This window comes from Carassius auratus, chromosome 8 (assembly GCF_003368295.1).
Source record: "Carassius auratus strain Wakin chromosome 8, ASM336829v1, whole genome shotgun sequence".
Lineage (NCBI taxonomy): Eukaryota > Metazoa > Chordata > Actinopteri > Cypriniformes > Cyprinidae > Carassius > Carassius auratus.
In genome coordinates, this window is record NC_039250.1 from 5,569,338 (window position 1) to 5,587,380 (window position 18,043).

The window sequence follows — 18,043 nt, forward strand, 5'->3', positions numbered from 1 at the left end:
ACATGAAATACATGAAAATTCCCTCGTACAGAAAACCTTCTTAATATTAAAAATTGTTTAAAAAAAAAATAAAAACAGCACACACACAGATAATTTCATAGCATAAATTCTATTTATTATTTGCCTGTAGTACATAGAAGATGCATAATTTTATATATACATACGTTTATGTATATATTCACAGACAGACAAACGGGAGACTCTCGCAGCCTTACACACACGTCACATACAAACAGATCACATATAATGTCCATGTGCTCCCAGCACATCATGGAGAAGCAGTTTTTGTATGGCATTGCATTGATGACGTCTTCTCGGGAGCAAATATGGTCTTATAACATCCAAATGCTCATTCATAATCATCACTGTCCTCCTGATGCTGGTGTAGAGCCCCCATCAGCCCAGGACGTCCAGCCAAAAGCCTCCTGCTTGTCTGGTCTAAGGCAATGGAGCTCCACGTTGTATGGAGAGACAGGAAAAAAGAAAAGACGAAACCTACAACTAAGTACTGTGCAAAACCAGGTCAATGGATTTTCTATGAAGAATATATCCCTCACCTTCATTAACTACACACTTACAGTCACCCCACACAAGGCATGAGTTCAAACACGAGGAACAACTGAAAATCTTCACTTCAAAAGCAGCCACTAACCACCACATTTTTTTTTTCCGTTTTGATTAAGTGGACAGATTTAATGCCAAAGGTGCATTACCTACTACCACTTCTCATTTTAGCAATTACTTTGTCTTTATATAACATTTGAGAGTAAAAACCATAGAGACTTGATTTCTATGCTCTCATGTGCTTTCTTTTTTAGACCGAGCGAGAGGACTGGGCGTAATTTCACTAAGCATAAACCATCTTTCATTTAAAAAACCCATCAAACAGCTTTTTAAAGCACATCCCAGCTTTGGGTGTGATCATACTGCCTGTGGTCTTCTATTCAACAAGAAACGCAAATTAATGCCAAGAATTTGAAGTCTATGAGAAAACCCCCACAAACAACATGAGGGGAAATAACTCGTAAATCGTCAATCCATGAGGATTCACAAAAAAACATTTCTTTCCAAGTTTATGAGTGCCTTACGATGTCATAAAAACTTCTTTTTAAAGTATCTGGTACAGAAAAATCTAATAAAAGTCACTAAAAGATATATCATTGCAATATGTACAATAAAGTTAACTAAACACACAAGTGCACCAGAAAAGAAGGTGAAATTATAACTATTGAGCAGTTTCACACACTCATACGTGTACTTTCATGAGTCACTACAGCCTATATTGCATTATTCATTTCAGGCTGCCCTCATAGCCACCTTCAGACTTTCGATGACTTCAGTGTTTTTTATCGTTAAATATATTTTTTCGGTTGAGTTACAATAGACAGTATTGATAAAAAAAAAAAAATAGGATCCACAAAGCAAAAAGCAACAAAACACTTCAGCTTGACCAATATGTGAGATCAACCATTATTGTGACATTTTAATGCAAGATCAAAAACTACGTAATGCAGGAAAAAGTTGTAATATACTATGTGTAAAAAAAAAAAAAATTAGATACATATATTTTTCATTTATTTGCAGCACCAAATCCACTCCGACTTGGTGCTCGCAAGTGATATAGAGAAATGCTCCTTTCTCAACACAAATTGGGTCGCTGAAGTGTCCATTGAGTAGTTTAAAACAACCAACCAAACATATAAACTAAAAAAAAGCTAACATGTGGTTAAATAAAAGTTATGTAATGCACGTTTGCGTGTGTGAAGTTGGGCTTAATTCTCAAAAGTGCAAAATTTTTTGCATGTGTATGTGCAATGCCATTGGTTTTGCTCCACTGCAGCTTCGGCAGAAATCAAACGAGCCCTTTATGGAAACAGACACTGAGAGAGAAATAAAGAAATAAATAGAGATTGAATGTTAAAGATGTGTTTTTAAAAGTCCTCCTGTGTGTTTCTCGAAGGTTCGTCTCCTTCCAGTGTAAGTGTTATGTGGAATGGTGCGTGACCAGTTTGTCTGGGTGTCGTTGATGAGAGACAAAGGAATCACATGATAAAGTCGTGAGGGTGCAAAAGGGCTCCTGCAGATTTCCCTGTCCAGCAGGACCATGCAGGAGAGGTTTAATTATCACTGTTGCCTCCTTTATCCCACGATGCCACAGGAACACCATCCCACGCCCGAGTCGAGTGGACAGTTCGTCTCTTTATGCAAAGGGGTCATGTGAGGACAGGACTCAAGGGTTGTGTGTGTGTGTATGTGTGTATATATATGTGTGTGGGGGGCGGGGATCAGGTCAGGCAGCAGTCAGTTAGTTTCGTAGGACGAGAGCAAGGCAGCATCTACAGGCTCCATACAGGAGGGACACGTGAAGGACCTCATCAGCCAGTCATCTATGCAGTCCAGGTGGTAGATGTGCATGCAGGGAAGGAACCGGATGGGGTCTCCATACACAAAGTCCATCATGCAGATCACACACCTGCGCAAAGAGAGAACGTGTTAACACACACTGCGATAAGCTTGGCAACAAAGTGCACAGCGTTCCCATAGGCTGCTGACAGGGTTGGGCGTTGTGCAGAATTAAAAAGTTGGTCACACCCTGCAGGAAGCTGAATCGCAATGACAGAAAGATGAATTTACTGAACTGTATTTCAAAAGAAGTTCAATAGTCATACAACAGAATGGTCAGGAACAGACACTTATGACATCTCCGCATTAAGATTCCATTTTGTAAACCTACTTCATTTAAATTAGAGAATTCTGGGAATGTGTAAACTACCATTCAAAAGCTTGAAAATTAGATTTTTTTATGCGTTTCAAAGAAATCGCTCTTTAGCATAAAGGCTGCAGTTGTTAGATAAAAAAAAAAAGAAAGAGAAAAAAGCAATATTATGAAATGGTAATTTTAATTTAAAATAACCTTTTTCTATTTTAATACATTTAAAAATGTAATTTATCTTTGTAATGGCAAGGCTGAATTTTCACCAGCCATTAATTACGTCTTCAGTGAAATATGAAATAAATTCTAATTTGCTGCAAAAAAAAAACAAAAAAAAACAAAAACAAAAAAAACCCTGGAATTTAACGTTACAATAATCCTAGTAATAGTAAGTTTCATATTTACTTTTCATTATAAACGTGCTTTCATGTGCATTCATGTTTTTTGAGCTAGATTGAAAAAATTAAATAAAAAAAAAACATTGCTCCTTCACCAACTTTAAAATAACTATGAAACAAACAGACAGACACACAGCATAATCACTTACTCTCGAATCTTCTTCTCAGTGCCGTCGCTGCCTGGATCATAGACACCTTTGGGAAGATGCTGGATGAGGCCGATCCTTTGAGCGATCCGCACCTGCTCCTCTTCGGTCAGTTGGGTTGCCAGCCGGGCTTGGCTGGGAGTGGGGTGATACACAGGCACATGGATCTGCTCCTGAAAACCCACACACACACGGTATAAGAACATATAACACTGGTTAATATAGATGGATCACTTCTTGTGGGGTTTGAGATCTTTAACCACTTCTATGCCACTCAATATAATGCAAAGTCATATATGACCAAGCTTATCCAGAACTGAATATGCAGCTATACAGTACAATACCATAGTTATGAGTAAGCGCCTCAATATTTGAGTCACATGCACCAGACGCTCCACCAGGGGGCGATCTTTCCCTTTTTGCACCATTTTGATGTGAGAAGCCAAAATGGGACCATATGAGTCCAAAGACTACTTATGAAGAGAGGGGGGTGAACAATAGCTCCCATTGAGACAGGTGCATGCTCAACACTCACTAATGAAAGCTGTTTGAGAGACTCTGAGTATGTTTAAGCTCTGTGTGCTACATATTCTTCTGAAAACATTAGAACAAGTGATGTTACAGTATTTTTCATAGCAAATGACAAACAAAATAGAAGCGTTTATTAGAATTTCATAAAGAGCAAAACTTCTATCATACACAGGAAAATTTGTATAACAGTAAACAACAGTAAATATATGATTTATTTTTAGTTAAGAGACACAATTCATAAGTTAACACACTTATGATCGTATTTATTTCAGCACTGCCCTGATGAATATATTTAAACATCCATTATTCAGGACTTCAGTCATATAAATTATATTGTATAATAATAAAACAAAGAATATATAGAAATTAATAGAAACTTGCGGACACACATATATACATACATAATGTTATTTCATAATTTCTAACAAATATATATACAGTATTGTTCAAAATAATAGCAGTACAATGTGACTAAACAGAATAATCAAGGTTTTTAGTATATTTTTTATTGCTACGTGGCAAACGAGTTACCAGTAGGTTCAGTAGATTGTCAGAAAACAAACAAGACCCAGCATTCATGATATGCACGCTCTTAAGGCTGTGCAATTGGGCAATTCGTTGAAAGGGGTGTGTTCAAAAAAATAGCAGTGTCTACCTTTGACTGTACAAACTCAAAACTATTTTGTACAAACATTTTTTTTTTCTGGGATTTAGCAATCCTGTGAATCACTAAACTAATATTTAGTTGTATGATCACAGTTTTTTAAAACTGCTTGACATCTGTGTGGCATGGAGTCAACCAACTTGTGGCACCTCTCAGCTGTTATTCCACTCCATGATTCTTTAACAACATTCCACAATTCATTCACATTTCTTGGTTTTGCTTCAGAAACAGCATTTTTGATATCACCCCACAAGTTCTCAATTGGATTAAGGTCTGGAGATTGGGCTGGCCACTCCATAACATTAATTTTGTTGGTTTGGAACCAAGACTTTGCCCGTTTACTAGTGTGTTTTGGGTCATTGTCTTGTTGAAACAACCATTTCAAGGGCATGTCCTCTTCAGCATAGGGCAACATGACCTCTTCAAGTATTTTAACATATGCAAACTGATCCATGATCCCTGGTATGCGATAAATAGGCCCAACACCATAGTAGGAGAAACATGCCCATATCATGATGCTTGCACCTCCATGCTTCACTGTCTTCACTGTGTACTGTGGCTTGAATTCAGAGTTTGGGGGTCGTCTCACAAACTGCCTGTGGCCCTTGGACCCAAAAAGAACAATTTTACTCTCATCAGTCCACAAAATGTTCCTCCATTTCTCTTTAGGCCAGTTGATGTGTTCTTTGGCAAATTGTAACCTCTTCTGCACATGCCTTTTTTTTAACAGAGGGACTTTGCGGGGGATTCTTGAAAATAGATTAGCTTCACACAGACGTCTTCTAACTGTCACAGTACTTACAGGTAACTCCAGACTGTCTTTGATCATCCTGGAGGTGATCATTGGCTGAGCCTTTGCCATTCTGGTTATTCTTCTATCCATTTTGATGGTTGTCTTCCGTTTTCTTCCACGTCTCTCTGGTTTTGCTCTCCATTTTAAGGCATTGGAGATCATTTTAGCTGAACAGCCTATCATTTTTTGCACCTCTTTATAGGTTTTCCCCTCTCTAATCAACTTTTTAATCAAAGTACGCTGTTCTTCTGAACAATGTCTTGAACGACCCATTTTCCTCAGCTTTCAAATGCATGTTCAACAAGTGTTGGCTTCATCCTTAAATAGGGGCCACCTGATTCACACCTGTTTCTTCACAAAATTGATGACCTCAGTGATTGAATGCCACACTGCTATTTTTTGAACACACCCCTTTCAACTAATTCAACTAATTGCCCAATTGCACAGCCTTAAGAGCGTGCATATCATGAATGCTGGGTCTCATTTGTTTTCTGAGAATCTACTGAACCTACTGGTAACTTGTTTGCCACGTAGCAATAAAAAAATATACGAAAAACCTTGATTATTCTGGTTAGTCACATTGTACTGCTATTATTTTGAACAATACTGTATATATATATATATATATATATATATATATATATATATATATATATATATATATATATATATATATAAAAATCAACCTTTTAAATACATAAAAAATATATAAATAAATTTACAAAATGTAAATTAATAATAATAATAATAATAATAATAATAATAATAAATTCACAATTCACAGTATTCACAATTTCACATACCAATCTTTTCTCAAAAGTTTACACACCCCTGTGCATAATCTGTATTAATTTAACCACCATTAAATTACCATTACACCCAAGAGAAGACATTAATATATCGTTTCAGGTGTCAGTGATTGTACTCTGGAGTTCAGATCACATCTCTCTTTAAACCTTTAATAAATTAGCCATTGATTAGTGATTGATTGTGATTGATTTGTGAATGGTGGTGGTGAAGGTAATTAGACTGGAGGTTTCACACTCGGTGACTTTGCAGTCTTGGGAACAACAGAAAAAAAAAAAACATTACTGCTTTGGCTCAGAGCAGCCACGAACGGCCAAAGCTCAGATATTGCTCCATGGATAATCATACTTGGCAGATATTTATTACTTTCTTATATTATAAACCTCTAACCCACATTCATATACGCACGCACCACAATAACGATTAATCAGAAGTAGGACAGGTTTCCACACACGGGAGTAATGCCCATAGGCCACAGTGAGATGCGTTCTGTAAAAACCAGGCCTGAGGACTGGGAGGTGCTGCTGGGAAAAGCAACCATAGCGTCGTGCAGTTCTGATCTCAGATCAGATTAAAGGTGAGCTTTGAGATCAGGTTCAGAGCTCACTTAAGAATTAGGTCACACAGCGGCCGTATTGAATACAATCACATGACAGACCTATCTGAATACAAACTTATTTGTACACCGGCTGAAGACACAAGCAAATAGAAAGAATATTTGTGAGGCATGTACACACTCATAATGTAGCGGGCAGCACTGTGGGATCCAGCAAATAAACGTGTGCGTGTTTAGCTGGAAGCAGAGGCGAAACATGATCGTTCCGACAACGATGCCGTTGTCTTCTCTGACACAGTCTCTGAAACTCTTGTGTTTCACACTATGGAAATCCAACAAAGGTTTGAGGCGCTAACCGAGTTGCTGACTCAACAGGTAGCATTTTTGTATGAAGGTTCATCTTAGAGGTAATGCATTTATGTATTTCTGTGGCACTAGCCTCAACAAACAGAACAAAAAAAGTAATCTGAACACCTGCCCCATCTGCTATTGGCTGAAAAATAGATAGTCCCCCCTCAAATGCACTCCAATGTTATTCTTTCAGGCTGTTTAAGCAAAGAAAGCAATCTTTTGATATGACAAATAAATATAAATTATACAATATATTATATATAAATGTTGCTCTGTTGGGCTGGTTGGCATGTTCAAACAAACAAAATGTGTTGATATGACAATTAACTTTATATTCTAATATAAAACAATATAAAAATATATAATTATTTGCTCTGTTGGGCTGAGATAAAGCAAAAAAAAAAGTTTTCATATGACATTTAAATATGCAGTATAAAAATATAAAGTATATTGGACAGGCTAATCAAAAGCAAAGCTGAAATATGTCCATTATATATATATATATATATATATATATATATATATATATATATTAGTGCTGGGCAACGATTAAATATTTTAATCGCGATTAATCGCATGATTTGATTAATCGCAGCATGTGCAAAATTCAATAATGAAATCAAAAGTAGTGTATTGTGTAATTTTATTCTTCCAAAGTTCTACTGTATGAACAAAAGTGCAATACAATTTTGTTTGTCAAAACTTTAAACAAATAAAGTGCTTTTTTACAACAGTTAAAAGTTAGTAGCAGTTAACATTTCTTGTAAATCTTAACTTAAACATTAATGTAATCAAATTAAATATAACATTAACGTATAAATAAAACATTAATGTTTTATTAAATAAAACATTAAAGTTTTGTTTAGTTTGTAAAATATATATATATATATATATATATAAATTATGTCCAGAACCTCAATCATAACATTTTAACTGCCCCCTTCCGAGCAACATCAATCTCCTTTAAGAGACTGAGAATCTCAGTCCAAAAAACAACAACAACAAAAAAAATCTTTCAGTGATGCAGGTTGAGTGGACAAAATTAACTTCATTTAGCCTATCCATTCTTCCAACTTTACATTTACTTACTCATCTGCACCTAGCCAGTTGCAGACACACAAGGTCATTCACATTTTCAGATCAGAATCAGAATCAGAATGAGCTTTATTGCCAGGTATGTTTACACATATGAGGATGAATTTGTTTTCGTGACAGAAGCTCCGCAGTACAACAGAATGACAGCGAAAGAAAACACATAATAAAAGAATAAAAAATAAAATTAAATAAAAATTAAGTAAATTTGTATTGAGATGATAAAGAGAGACATTTTGCTGAAACGTGCGCTAAACATTTTATTCCTGTTGCACATCAGTGGGACATTTCAAATAAAGTCAGCACACTTAGCACAGATAGCGCAAGAAATATGATAGCTGCTGCGAGACATCTGCTTTTTGAACACATCCTCTGCAATGAGCACAGTGACAGTCTCCAGCGTTCTGTCGTAGTATCTCTGCACAACAGCGCGTTTGACAACGTCCTGGCCAAATGCAGAAAGGTTGTTGGCCATTTAAGCACAGTGCAGCGAGTGCTGCAGAATTAGAACAAAACAAATTGAACTTAGACAAAAGAAGGAGTCGCTTATACAAGTCATTCCAACCAGATGGAATTCGGCTCTGGACATGATTTTCTGTTTTGCGCTGTAGCTCATCCCAAGCCAGTAGCCTACTGATAAACATCCCACCCCTCCTGTGGCCCATGGTTTGTGTTGTATTCGGTTGTTTTATTACAGTCTAGCTATGTGTAGTGAAACGCAGTGAGCAACGGACTTTCAAAATAAAAAGTACGTTAACGCGCGATAAACTAATTGTCGGCGTTAATTAATTAATGCGTTAACGCGATAAAAACGCGTTAACTTGCCCAGCCCTAATATATATATATATATATATACACATAAAAATAAAATATTATATACCTTATTTTCTGGACTATAAGTCGCACTTTTTTCGAGAGAGAAATGAACCAAAAGAAAAAACATTACCGTCTACAGCCGCCAGAGGGCGCTCTATGCTGCTCAGTGCTCCTGTAGTCTACCACTGAAGACAGAGGGCCTTCTCGTGGCTGTAGACGGTAATGTTTTCTCTTGATTCTTGGTTCTAAATAAATGCGACTTATAGTCCAGTGCGACCAACGTCATTTTCCTCATCATGACGTATTTTTGGACTGATGCGACTTATACTAAAGGTGCGACTTATAGTATACACACACACACAGGTTACGATCTATAATAAAATCTAATATATAATAGTTTATACTTTTTTATAATCATTTATAATATACTTTTAATATATAATATTTCATATAACTATAAATTTAGTGTTAAATAACAATTACATAATCTTTAAAAGAGACAAAACTCAAACTGACTTCACCAGACTGATATAACCATGGAAATATTGAAATGCTATTATGCTTCTTGTGTAGAAATACTATAATAAACCATAGAGTATTTATAATAAGTACTATAAATATTATAAAAGAGACTTATACATTTAAAAAAGGTGAACACTATTTTAGGCACGAAAGAATTTAATGAAACAATGTCAAAACATCAGACTTGCACTATAATTGCATAACCTTGTAAATATAATCAATAAAACAAACCTAACCTACAGAGACTGTATGTTCCAAGAGCAATTTATTCAGACATTTCAGACATCAGCTTTCATTTAAGAACAACAGGAACAGCATAAGACAACACAACACCACAAGTACAACAGAGAATGATTTGATTGGTTCAAAGAAACAGACAGTCTGAGACAAAGAGATGAAGGAATAGAAATGAAAAAAAAAAAAAAAAAAAAAAGAGCTGGCAAGCGGGGAATTCTGTTTGGTCTGGTAGGCTTTGGGTGCTAAACAAAGCATGCTGTCCAGTATCCGGCCCTCCCTCATTACTGGAAAAGACAAACCGTCCAGCGGTCCATTTTCTGCTCTCTTTCTCCAACTCTGTTCCAGTAAAGACTGAAAAGACCACTCCCTCTCAGGACTCACTGAACTAGACAATCCAAAGCTTCGCCACACTGGATCCTTCTACTGCCTCAAAATTACAAGAGATAATAAAACCGAACTATAAACCAGTAAAGCAACTGTTATTCCTGATAACAGTGTCATCTACTGACTTCATTTTATCAGAAATCAAATCAATGTCAAGGCTGATTCAGAGCTTTCACAACAAACACAGAAGTGAAGACATCTGTGCTTCACATTCCTGTATGTGTACCTCACTCGATTAGCCCAAAATAAGGCTACAGGCTAGCATGACTCGGCCAGACAGCAGACACAGACTACAGACAGTATGAGGAGGAGGAGCTACTTTAGCATCCACAACACTGCTACTCTTAACATTAGCTTCCCAAGCTACTCACAAGCTAACAAGACAAAGCAGCTCACTATATTAAAGTGTTTAGGGGCATATATCTTTAAATGCATAACTAACAAAGGATATATACTGTGTTTTTACAATTGGAGCTATATTTATTTGGCAGAAAAGCAATAAAAAATGTAATTAAGGTGATGGCATTGCATGTGAATATACAATTTACATCCAGTACAACTAACAATTTTCTTATATATATATATATATATATATATATATATATATATATATATTAAATACAGGCTGAAAACAAACTTTCAAAGTGTATGTAAACATTGACACATAAACATTGTGTTACGGGAACATTTTTCTGCACCTGATCTGCACTCTGGGGCATTCAACTCTTTCTTTTTGTCCTCCTTTTCTTAGCAGTGAGAGGGCTGAGGAGGTGGACGCTCATCTGAGCACATGGAAGGTTAAACAAACAGCTGTTTGAAGTGCTACTATTCAGCGGTGCAGAAACGGTCTGTACCAGCTCAGCACAAAATCAGGCCTCCATTACAAACACTATACACTCTCACCACACATACATGTGTGAATATATAATGTCTCTTAAGCAGTTTAACAACAAAATTACATTGACACACTATTTAGAGACACAAGCACTCACATACAATTTCAGGAGAGCCAGACGAAGGGGAATTTGGTTACAGGGAGGGCATTTGGTTACAACTACTTGTTTATGCAGTACAGTATGTTTCTGGTGATTCCTTTCAAAAGTACAAGACTGATGTGGTGTTCCTTTGTGTAAATCATAAAACGCTTCTAAAATTGATATTTTCAATTTCTTTACAATATGTTATATTAAACAGTTTCAGGACATTGAATGGTTAAATGTTTAGTTTCCGACACTTTGCTGCACAAGCTGCAGGGCTGTTTCTTCACATTTTGTAGAAGTTTATCTCCAAAGAATGGTTCATTGTGTAAACTGCATGGATTTCCCCTCATAGAAATCAACACCTTTCTTCAAATCACTCTTTCATAGGCAATGAGCGTATCAGGCAGAGAGAACGCTCTCCTTCTGCCCCACTTCACTCCAGTCATTCTTAACAAGCTTTACTGTTTTAAAGAATTAGTTCAGATTTAATCGTTTTTTTTTTGGGGTTCGAATAGATGATTAGGACCTGAGCTGGTAACTGAAAGGCTGCAGGTTTGAAATCCTAAGTATTTGATCCATACACTGATTCATCCTAAGTCAGAGAAGAAGCCGAAATTCAAGTTAAAATTAAATAAAAAGATTGTAATTGATAGAAATCAGTTTAATGCCATATTGTACATGGGTCTCAATCCACGAAAATTAACATATATATTTTAAATAAAATTTGTGTGACCTAGGATCCAGTTCATTAGCTGAATATTAGAACAGAATAGTTTTATTTCCAATCAAGGTGTGATATTGTCAATTACGCAAACAAATGTGGTAAAACTGAATCGACAGTTCAAAGTGAGTTTGATTGACAGGTGATCTGAACAATCATAATGCGAATCTGCCATTTTTGTCCGACAAACAAACCAGACAGAATATTAGATTAACATCAATGGACTTGAACTTGAAAAATAGTATCGACCTCTTTTCACATTTGAAACAAGATACCTTCTGATGTCCATTCATGTTTATTTTATGCTTTAACTAGTAATAAAGGAGATGATCGGTTCACCTGCTGCATGAACTGAGGAGATACAATGATTTATCACATCACATTAAAGAGCCACAAAATGATATTTATGGTTTACGGAGTCTTAGTTTCATATTAAAAGTAACCTGCTCGGTCTTGTCTGTCGGTGCGTTGTCAGTTTCCTTTGCTCCACGATGCATACATGTTTATTTGTCTGTCTTGTCTAAAAGACTACAGGGCCAAAAGTGCACATGTCTGAAGAATCAGTGTGAATGAGAAAGTAGACGAGTAAAGTGAGGGTAAGGATTGAGCACTTCCACTTAAGATGAGCTTTCTGGCTAATAGGTGATGTGAAGCCTCCATGAACAGAAAAAGAAGCATGTTAGAAGGAGCAACTACAGCATGAAGTAAACAGAGAACCGAAAAAAAAGAGAGAAAGGAATCGTTAGAGGAGCAGGGATGTGGGGAAGCCACAACCACAGTTTTTCAAGCCTAAAGGGAATCTCCATTATTTCTAATGTTGGCACCTACTTGGCCTTTCTCTCTCACACAGACGTGTTTATCTTACCACGTCCAGCCTCATGCATGAGTCAGCTGCTTTATAAACTAGCAGGAAGACCTTATATTACATTCCTGTCTGTCTCTTCATCAATCGCCCAAGTTCACTTCCTGTTTCAATTAGATGCATAATACAGCATCAAAACACTAATGCAGTTCAGCTTTACTGCATAAACTGTATTCACTGTTCAGTTACATGGACCAGAGTGGAAGGGGTCTGGCTGTTATTCTGAAATAGAGTTGTTCTCATTGGTTTAGTCTCCATCGGAGACACAGGGTGTGTAACTAGGCTAACTCTACTGAGCTCCTTACACAATGGTGCTAATGCTTCTTAGCATAGCAGCTAAAGAAAACCAGGAACCATGAGAGCTTAGAAAAGACATTCACTAAAGAAAACTTAAATGGAAATGTTAAATACTTGATTGTTAAAAAGTTTAGGGTCAGTAATTTTTATTTATTTATTTTTTTTTTACACTTTATTCAGCAAGGATGAAATGCATTTAATAAAGTGAAAGTAGACATTTCTAATGTTACAAAAAATCAGTTTCAAACAAACACTGTACTTTGAGTTTTCTATTAAAAGAAAAACAAATGTAAATTATTCCTAAAAATATTAAGCTGTTTTTAACAATAATAAAAAGAAATGTTTCTTATTAGAACGATTTCCGAAGGATCATGCGACACTGAAGACATGGGAGAAATGGGCGATTTAAAAATGTAGCCTTGCATTCATAGGAACTAATTACACTCAGAATATATAAAAATTGAATTTTTACATTTTAAATTGCAATCATATTTCACAATATTAATCTTACAAACCACAAACTTTTGAATTGTACTGTATTTTTTTCCCTGATAAACAATGGGGTCCAAAATAATGCAAAAATAAAGTGTGATATTCTAGAATTTGTATACCTTTTTCCAATTCAACTTTTCATTAAAATTGCAATTCTCATCATATAACCCCCAATTTTTTGTCCATATAAATGAAAGTCAAAGGGATCCAGTGCTGTACCTTCATTGTATGGACAAAAAACGATTGCATTATATATTCAATATTCCATATTCAAAATTATTCAACATGTCATCATTTGTGTTTCACAGAACAAAATATTCATACAGGTGAGTAAGTTGTGTAAATGACATGAGAGTGAATAAAAGATGACAATTTTCATTTTTGGGTGAATAATGCTTTGAACAGAGGAAGACTAGGATGACTGTCTTTGTTGTGTTTGAGCAATAAAAGAAGTATTGGCAAAATTTGAAGCATATTTTGAAGACCTATGAAGAAAAGAACTTACAGCTATCTACTATTGAATTTTAAAGATCCCTTTATAACTTAAAGAAATAAGCAGAACCGGTTCTATGCATACTTGAGAGCACAGACAGCCCCTTCTAGCTCCCTGCCTGAGACTCTGGGGGGAAAAAACATCAAGCATTCTTGGCAAGTGACAAGAATGTGCTGAGATTGGGAATGATTTGAGTCCTCAAGGGGGCTGTGCATTTTTTCATCCAATGCGTGGTTCAAACAGACCTCCTGTCTGTCCAACATTCCAACAATAGGCTGAAGCGTGCCATCAGAATATTGCACAGAGCAGCAGTGCCGTTAACAAACGCTGGGTGAATTCAGCACAGTGCTGTCTTCTTCTGCTCGTTTTTTTACACCCTTGTCTGATCTTGCACCCCAGAGACTCAATAACTTCACAAAACAGAAAGCTGCGCACAGTGTTTGCTGGTGTTCAGCAGAAAGGTGACTCCTCTTGAAAGACAAAACCAAGTAACACAAGAAAGAGCCTATAATGAAATTCTGTTTGCATTTCAACCCTTGAATTGTAAGAGGTTTGGATGCCATTTCTTCTCATATAGCATACGATTAATAATTGTAGGGAGTGCAAATAGATAATTGCCACAAAACTCTGTCCTCCAGAAAATCGAAGAGAGCTGATCAAATCACAGTTCACTAGAAAATGACACAAAAACAGGTCTGAGATCACATGAAGGATCTTTAGATCTTCACATGCAAACTGTGTGTTGTGTTTTACTTTTTATGCGTTTTTTAATTTATAATCATTTATTCACATAATCATAAGTCATTCATATGATTATTTTTAATATTTGATTATCATTATATTAAGTATTTTTATTGTTTATTAATGTATTGCTTTTTTTTATAATTTCCCCAAGCTTATGCATTTTCATTGTTGTTTAATCTCATGCTTGTGTGGTGTCATGAACTGTTTTGTCTTGTATGAATAAGAGATAGATAAGAGGGAATGTTTCTGGAAACCCAAGGTTTATGGGATGTTGCTGTGAAGCAGTTTTGGTATAACAGCGCATGTTGAATTTGTGCTGGTCAGACGAAGTTTGAACATTAAGACATACGCAACTAAGATTGTTCAATAAACCCTATTACTTTTTACCATTATCACTTCATCTCTGGGTTCTGCTCTTCCCTGGCTTTTCTCAGTCAACTTCTTGATCGACAGAAGACTGTTAAAGACTCATTTAAAAGCAACTCATTTTGGGTATCAACAGCTCTGCTGACTAGTTGTTCTGTAACTGGAAAAACTGATCTTTTCTGACAGGATCTGGCATCCGGCGCTAGATCCTAATTATCTGGCATGGAGACCCGATCTAACATCACAGTAACTCTACGGCAATCATGAAACATTTAATACTACCTAGAAATGTTTTATCAACAGGCTTCTATAAGCTATTTTATAAACTGTGATTCTCCTCTTAGTCAATCTCCTGGCCCATCAGAACATTCAGGCTGTTTGTGACTTTGTGGAGTAGGAAGTGTTAATACAGCTGATAAGCACTAGGAGAACAGCATAAAACGTCCCACCTTATGTTTTCATTGGATGGTTGCTTCCATTATGTGCCAATCAACATCTAGGTTATGCAGCCAAAATTGAAACCAAGACCGAAGAGGATGTTCTAAACTTTTGAAGGAAGGTTTTGCATAACAAGATTTTTTAATACACTTACATCACAGTAGTTCTGAGGAAATTACTGCATGATTGTTTGAGATGCATATCATTTTGAACATGCTTGGTGGTTTGCTAACGAGGAAGCACAGTTTGTTGGTGTCTTTTTGTACGGCGGATAAGATCAATAAACAGCTAAGAGGATGTAACAACCTTCACAGCAAACATGATAGAGCCTGAACCTCCTCTCAGTTCAGTGCATATGCTCAATATAAATGATGATGTTGCAAAACACGGTAGTGACAGTTTATAAAAATGTTTGCTTATTGTGCACTGATTATTATCTGTTTAAATGTGCTTTGTTTCACCAGTCCTGTCAAACCCTGCTTTCATGGAAGTGTTACAACATGTCAACATGAGATGAATGCCTTCCTTTTAAACAAAGTAATATGCAGCATGACATCATTTTAAACAACATGATCTCATGACTTGAACTTCAACTGATTCCACATGTCCAAAAAAAAAAAAAAAAAAAAAAGGGAAAATCCCTTAGTTTCCACCCTTTCTGACTAAGACAGTGATGGAAACCTTATGAGAGCCCCTACGAAAGTTTGCAGAGACCCCAAGCCCCCTGGTTGCCCTAGTACAGTGATTCCCAACCAGGGGTATGTGTACAGCAGGGGTACTTGGCAAGATTTAAATTAAAGCTCTTATAAAACTGCTAATAAAAACACGACTCTTATATTTTGATAGTTGAAGGACATAAAACAAGTCATATAAATACTGGAAAGGACAAAAAGGGTTGGGAAATACTACGCGGGAGAATAACATCTCTATGACGTCACAATTGCAAACAAAGCGCGTCACGTTCAGAATTGTTACTTTGTCGCAGTAAACCTGGTGCTGGTCAATCAACACTCCAAGGAGGCGGCAGTAAAAATGAAATAGCAGGCTGTCCATCTGTCTGGACGGTCTGATGTGAAATGTAGGCCAAGTTTATGTCGAACAAAGAGGATTTAGTGTGGCACACCGTCCAGGGCGAAATTAAACAGATGGAGCTTCTGCGGGAGCCCGGTGCTACTGATATATTTCCCCGTATTTTAGAATGCATTTGTTTTGGTAAGATATCACAGATCATGAATAACCTATAGCAATGCGCATGTTTATATTAAAAAGCAGGAGGGTGGATTCGAGACACGTTGTTTTAGTAAAAAGGAAAGTTTATTTGCTTATTTTATAGGCTTTTCATTAGCTTACCTGATATGGAGGTGGTGGCTCCTGATCCGGATCGTTGGCGTCACCGAAACTGGCCCTGTCTGACTGTGATTCGTGGAGCAAGGAGATATCATCCGAAGTGGGAGATTTCAGACAATTCCCCATCTCCTTTCCAAACTCCTTGTCGTCTAAATGTTGAAATCTTGTCTATCCCCTGCTTTCTGCCCTTAATGACTTTAACCAGACTTCCGCCCTTTCAAAAAGGATGACTAAACCCCTATCATTCCTTTAATATGACCCGATCATCATGAGCGATCCTGACGGAGAAAAACAAACCATTGTCGACACACAAAGAACCCTGGCAAAAGTGTCAGACACGGATATGAAACGATGTTTTTGTGAACACATACAATCTAAACCTGTCAAATACGTTTATTTGCCTTGATGCCGTGGTATGTAGTGTTGTCCTTTTCTCCTCGTCTCAATAATAGTAAACTCTGGTTAGCATTCAACGGATAATTCCTACTATAGCAAATATGCGAGCTCTCAATGGCGACTCAGGCAATGTTGCCTTTCAGGCAGCCACGCTAAGTCCCGCCTCCGGGCTATATGGTCCAATCAGCAGGTGTTTTCCTTAGATAGGACGTTATTAGTGGTTATTCGTCACCCAATCAGATCGCTGATTTAAAACACCAACTACAGGGGGTTTAAAGCCTGTAAACTTGACCGCATTAGGCCGATTTAAAGGCATAGTTCGCTATTTTGTAATTACTTAACCTCATGTTGTTGAGAAAACCCACGACCTCTTTTTTGTGGAACAATAAAGGAGCCATTAGGCAGAATGACAGTACCTAGTCCCTGTTCACTTTCATAGTTTACGTTAGGTAAAGCGATGTGATTAAATAAATGGCGAGTAATTTTAGTAATTCACTCATATCCATCGGACATTTTTTTACATTAATATTTTTGTTTCTAAAGTATTTTTATTTAGCTTTTTTCAGGTTTAGTTTTAATAATTTGTGTTTTAACTGAATTTTTGTATTGGAGTTATACAGAAGTATTTCAACTATTTATATTTTATTTAGTTATACATGTCAGGTGAGTTTTATTTTATTAAAACTTCTTAATAGTTGTGCTTTTAGTTAACAGTAACAATGTTGACATTGACTATTACAGATGAATACAATGCAGCCAGTATGTTTTTATTGATTACAATGCACCAGACTAGTTTTATTTTTGTAATATAATTTTAAGATTGACAGCCTCGTTCACCTTCATCTTTCTTTCATACAATGAACTTAAATAGCAACTGAAGCTGTCGTTCTACTAAAT

At 36.4% G+C, this 18,043-nt stretch overlaps 1 protein-coding gene across 1 annotated transcript; it reads right to left on the reverse strand.

The window, feature by feature from the left end:
* Positions 1 to 90: 90 nt before the first annotated feature.
* rnf11b (ring finger protein 11b) lies at positions 91 to 17,297 on the reverse strand. Its single transcript, XM_026269237.1, has 4 exons — positions 17,122 to 17,297; positions 16,754 to 17,028; positions 3,261 to 3,430; positions 91 to 2,473 (listed from the first exon to the last, which is right to left on the reverse strand). The coding sequence occupies exons 2-4, from the start codon at positions 16,874 to 16,876 to the stop codon at positions 2,302 to 2,304; spliced, it is 465 nt and encodes a 154-aa protein (XP_026125022.1). The 5' UTR covers positions 16,877 to 17,028; positions 17,122 to 17,297; the 3' UTR covers positions 91 to 2,301.
* Between the last annotated feature and the right edge of the window lie 746 nt (positions 17,298 to 18,043).

Bases quoted from the DNA above. Each gene is read 5' to 3' on its own strand.
- rnf11b (XM_026269237.1), bottom strand. From the start codon at position 16,876: ATGGGGAATTGTCTGAAATCTCCCACTTCGGATGATATCTCCTTGCTC. The intron at 3,431-16,753 runs GTAAGCTAATGA...GTGGGTTTTCAG, and splicing joins AGCCACCACCTCCATATCAG to GAGCAGATCCATGTGCCTGT. The intron at 2,474-3,260 runs GTAAGTGATTAT...CTCTTTGCGCAG, and splicing joins ACTGAGAAGAAGATTCGAGA to GTGTGTGATCTGCATGATGG.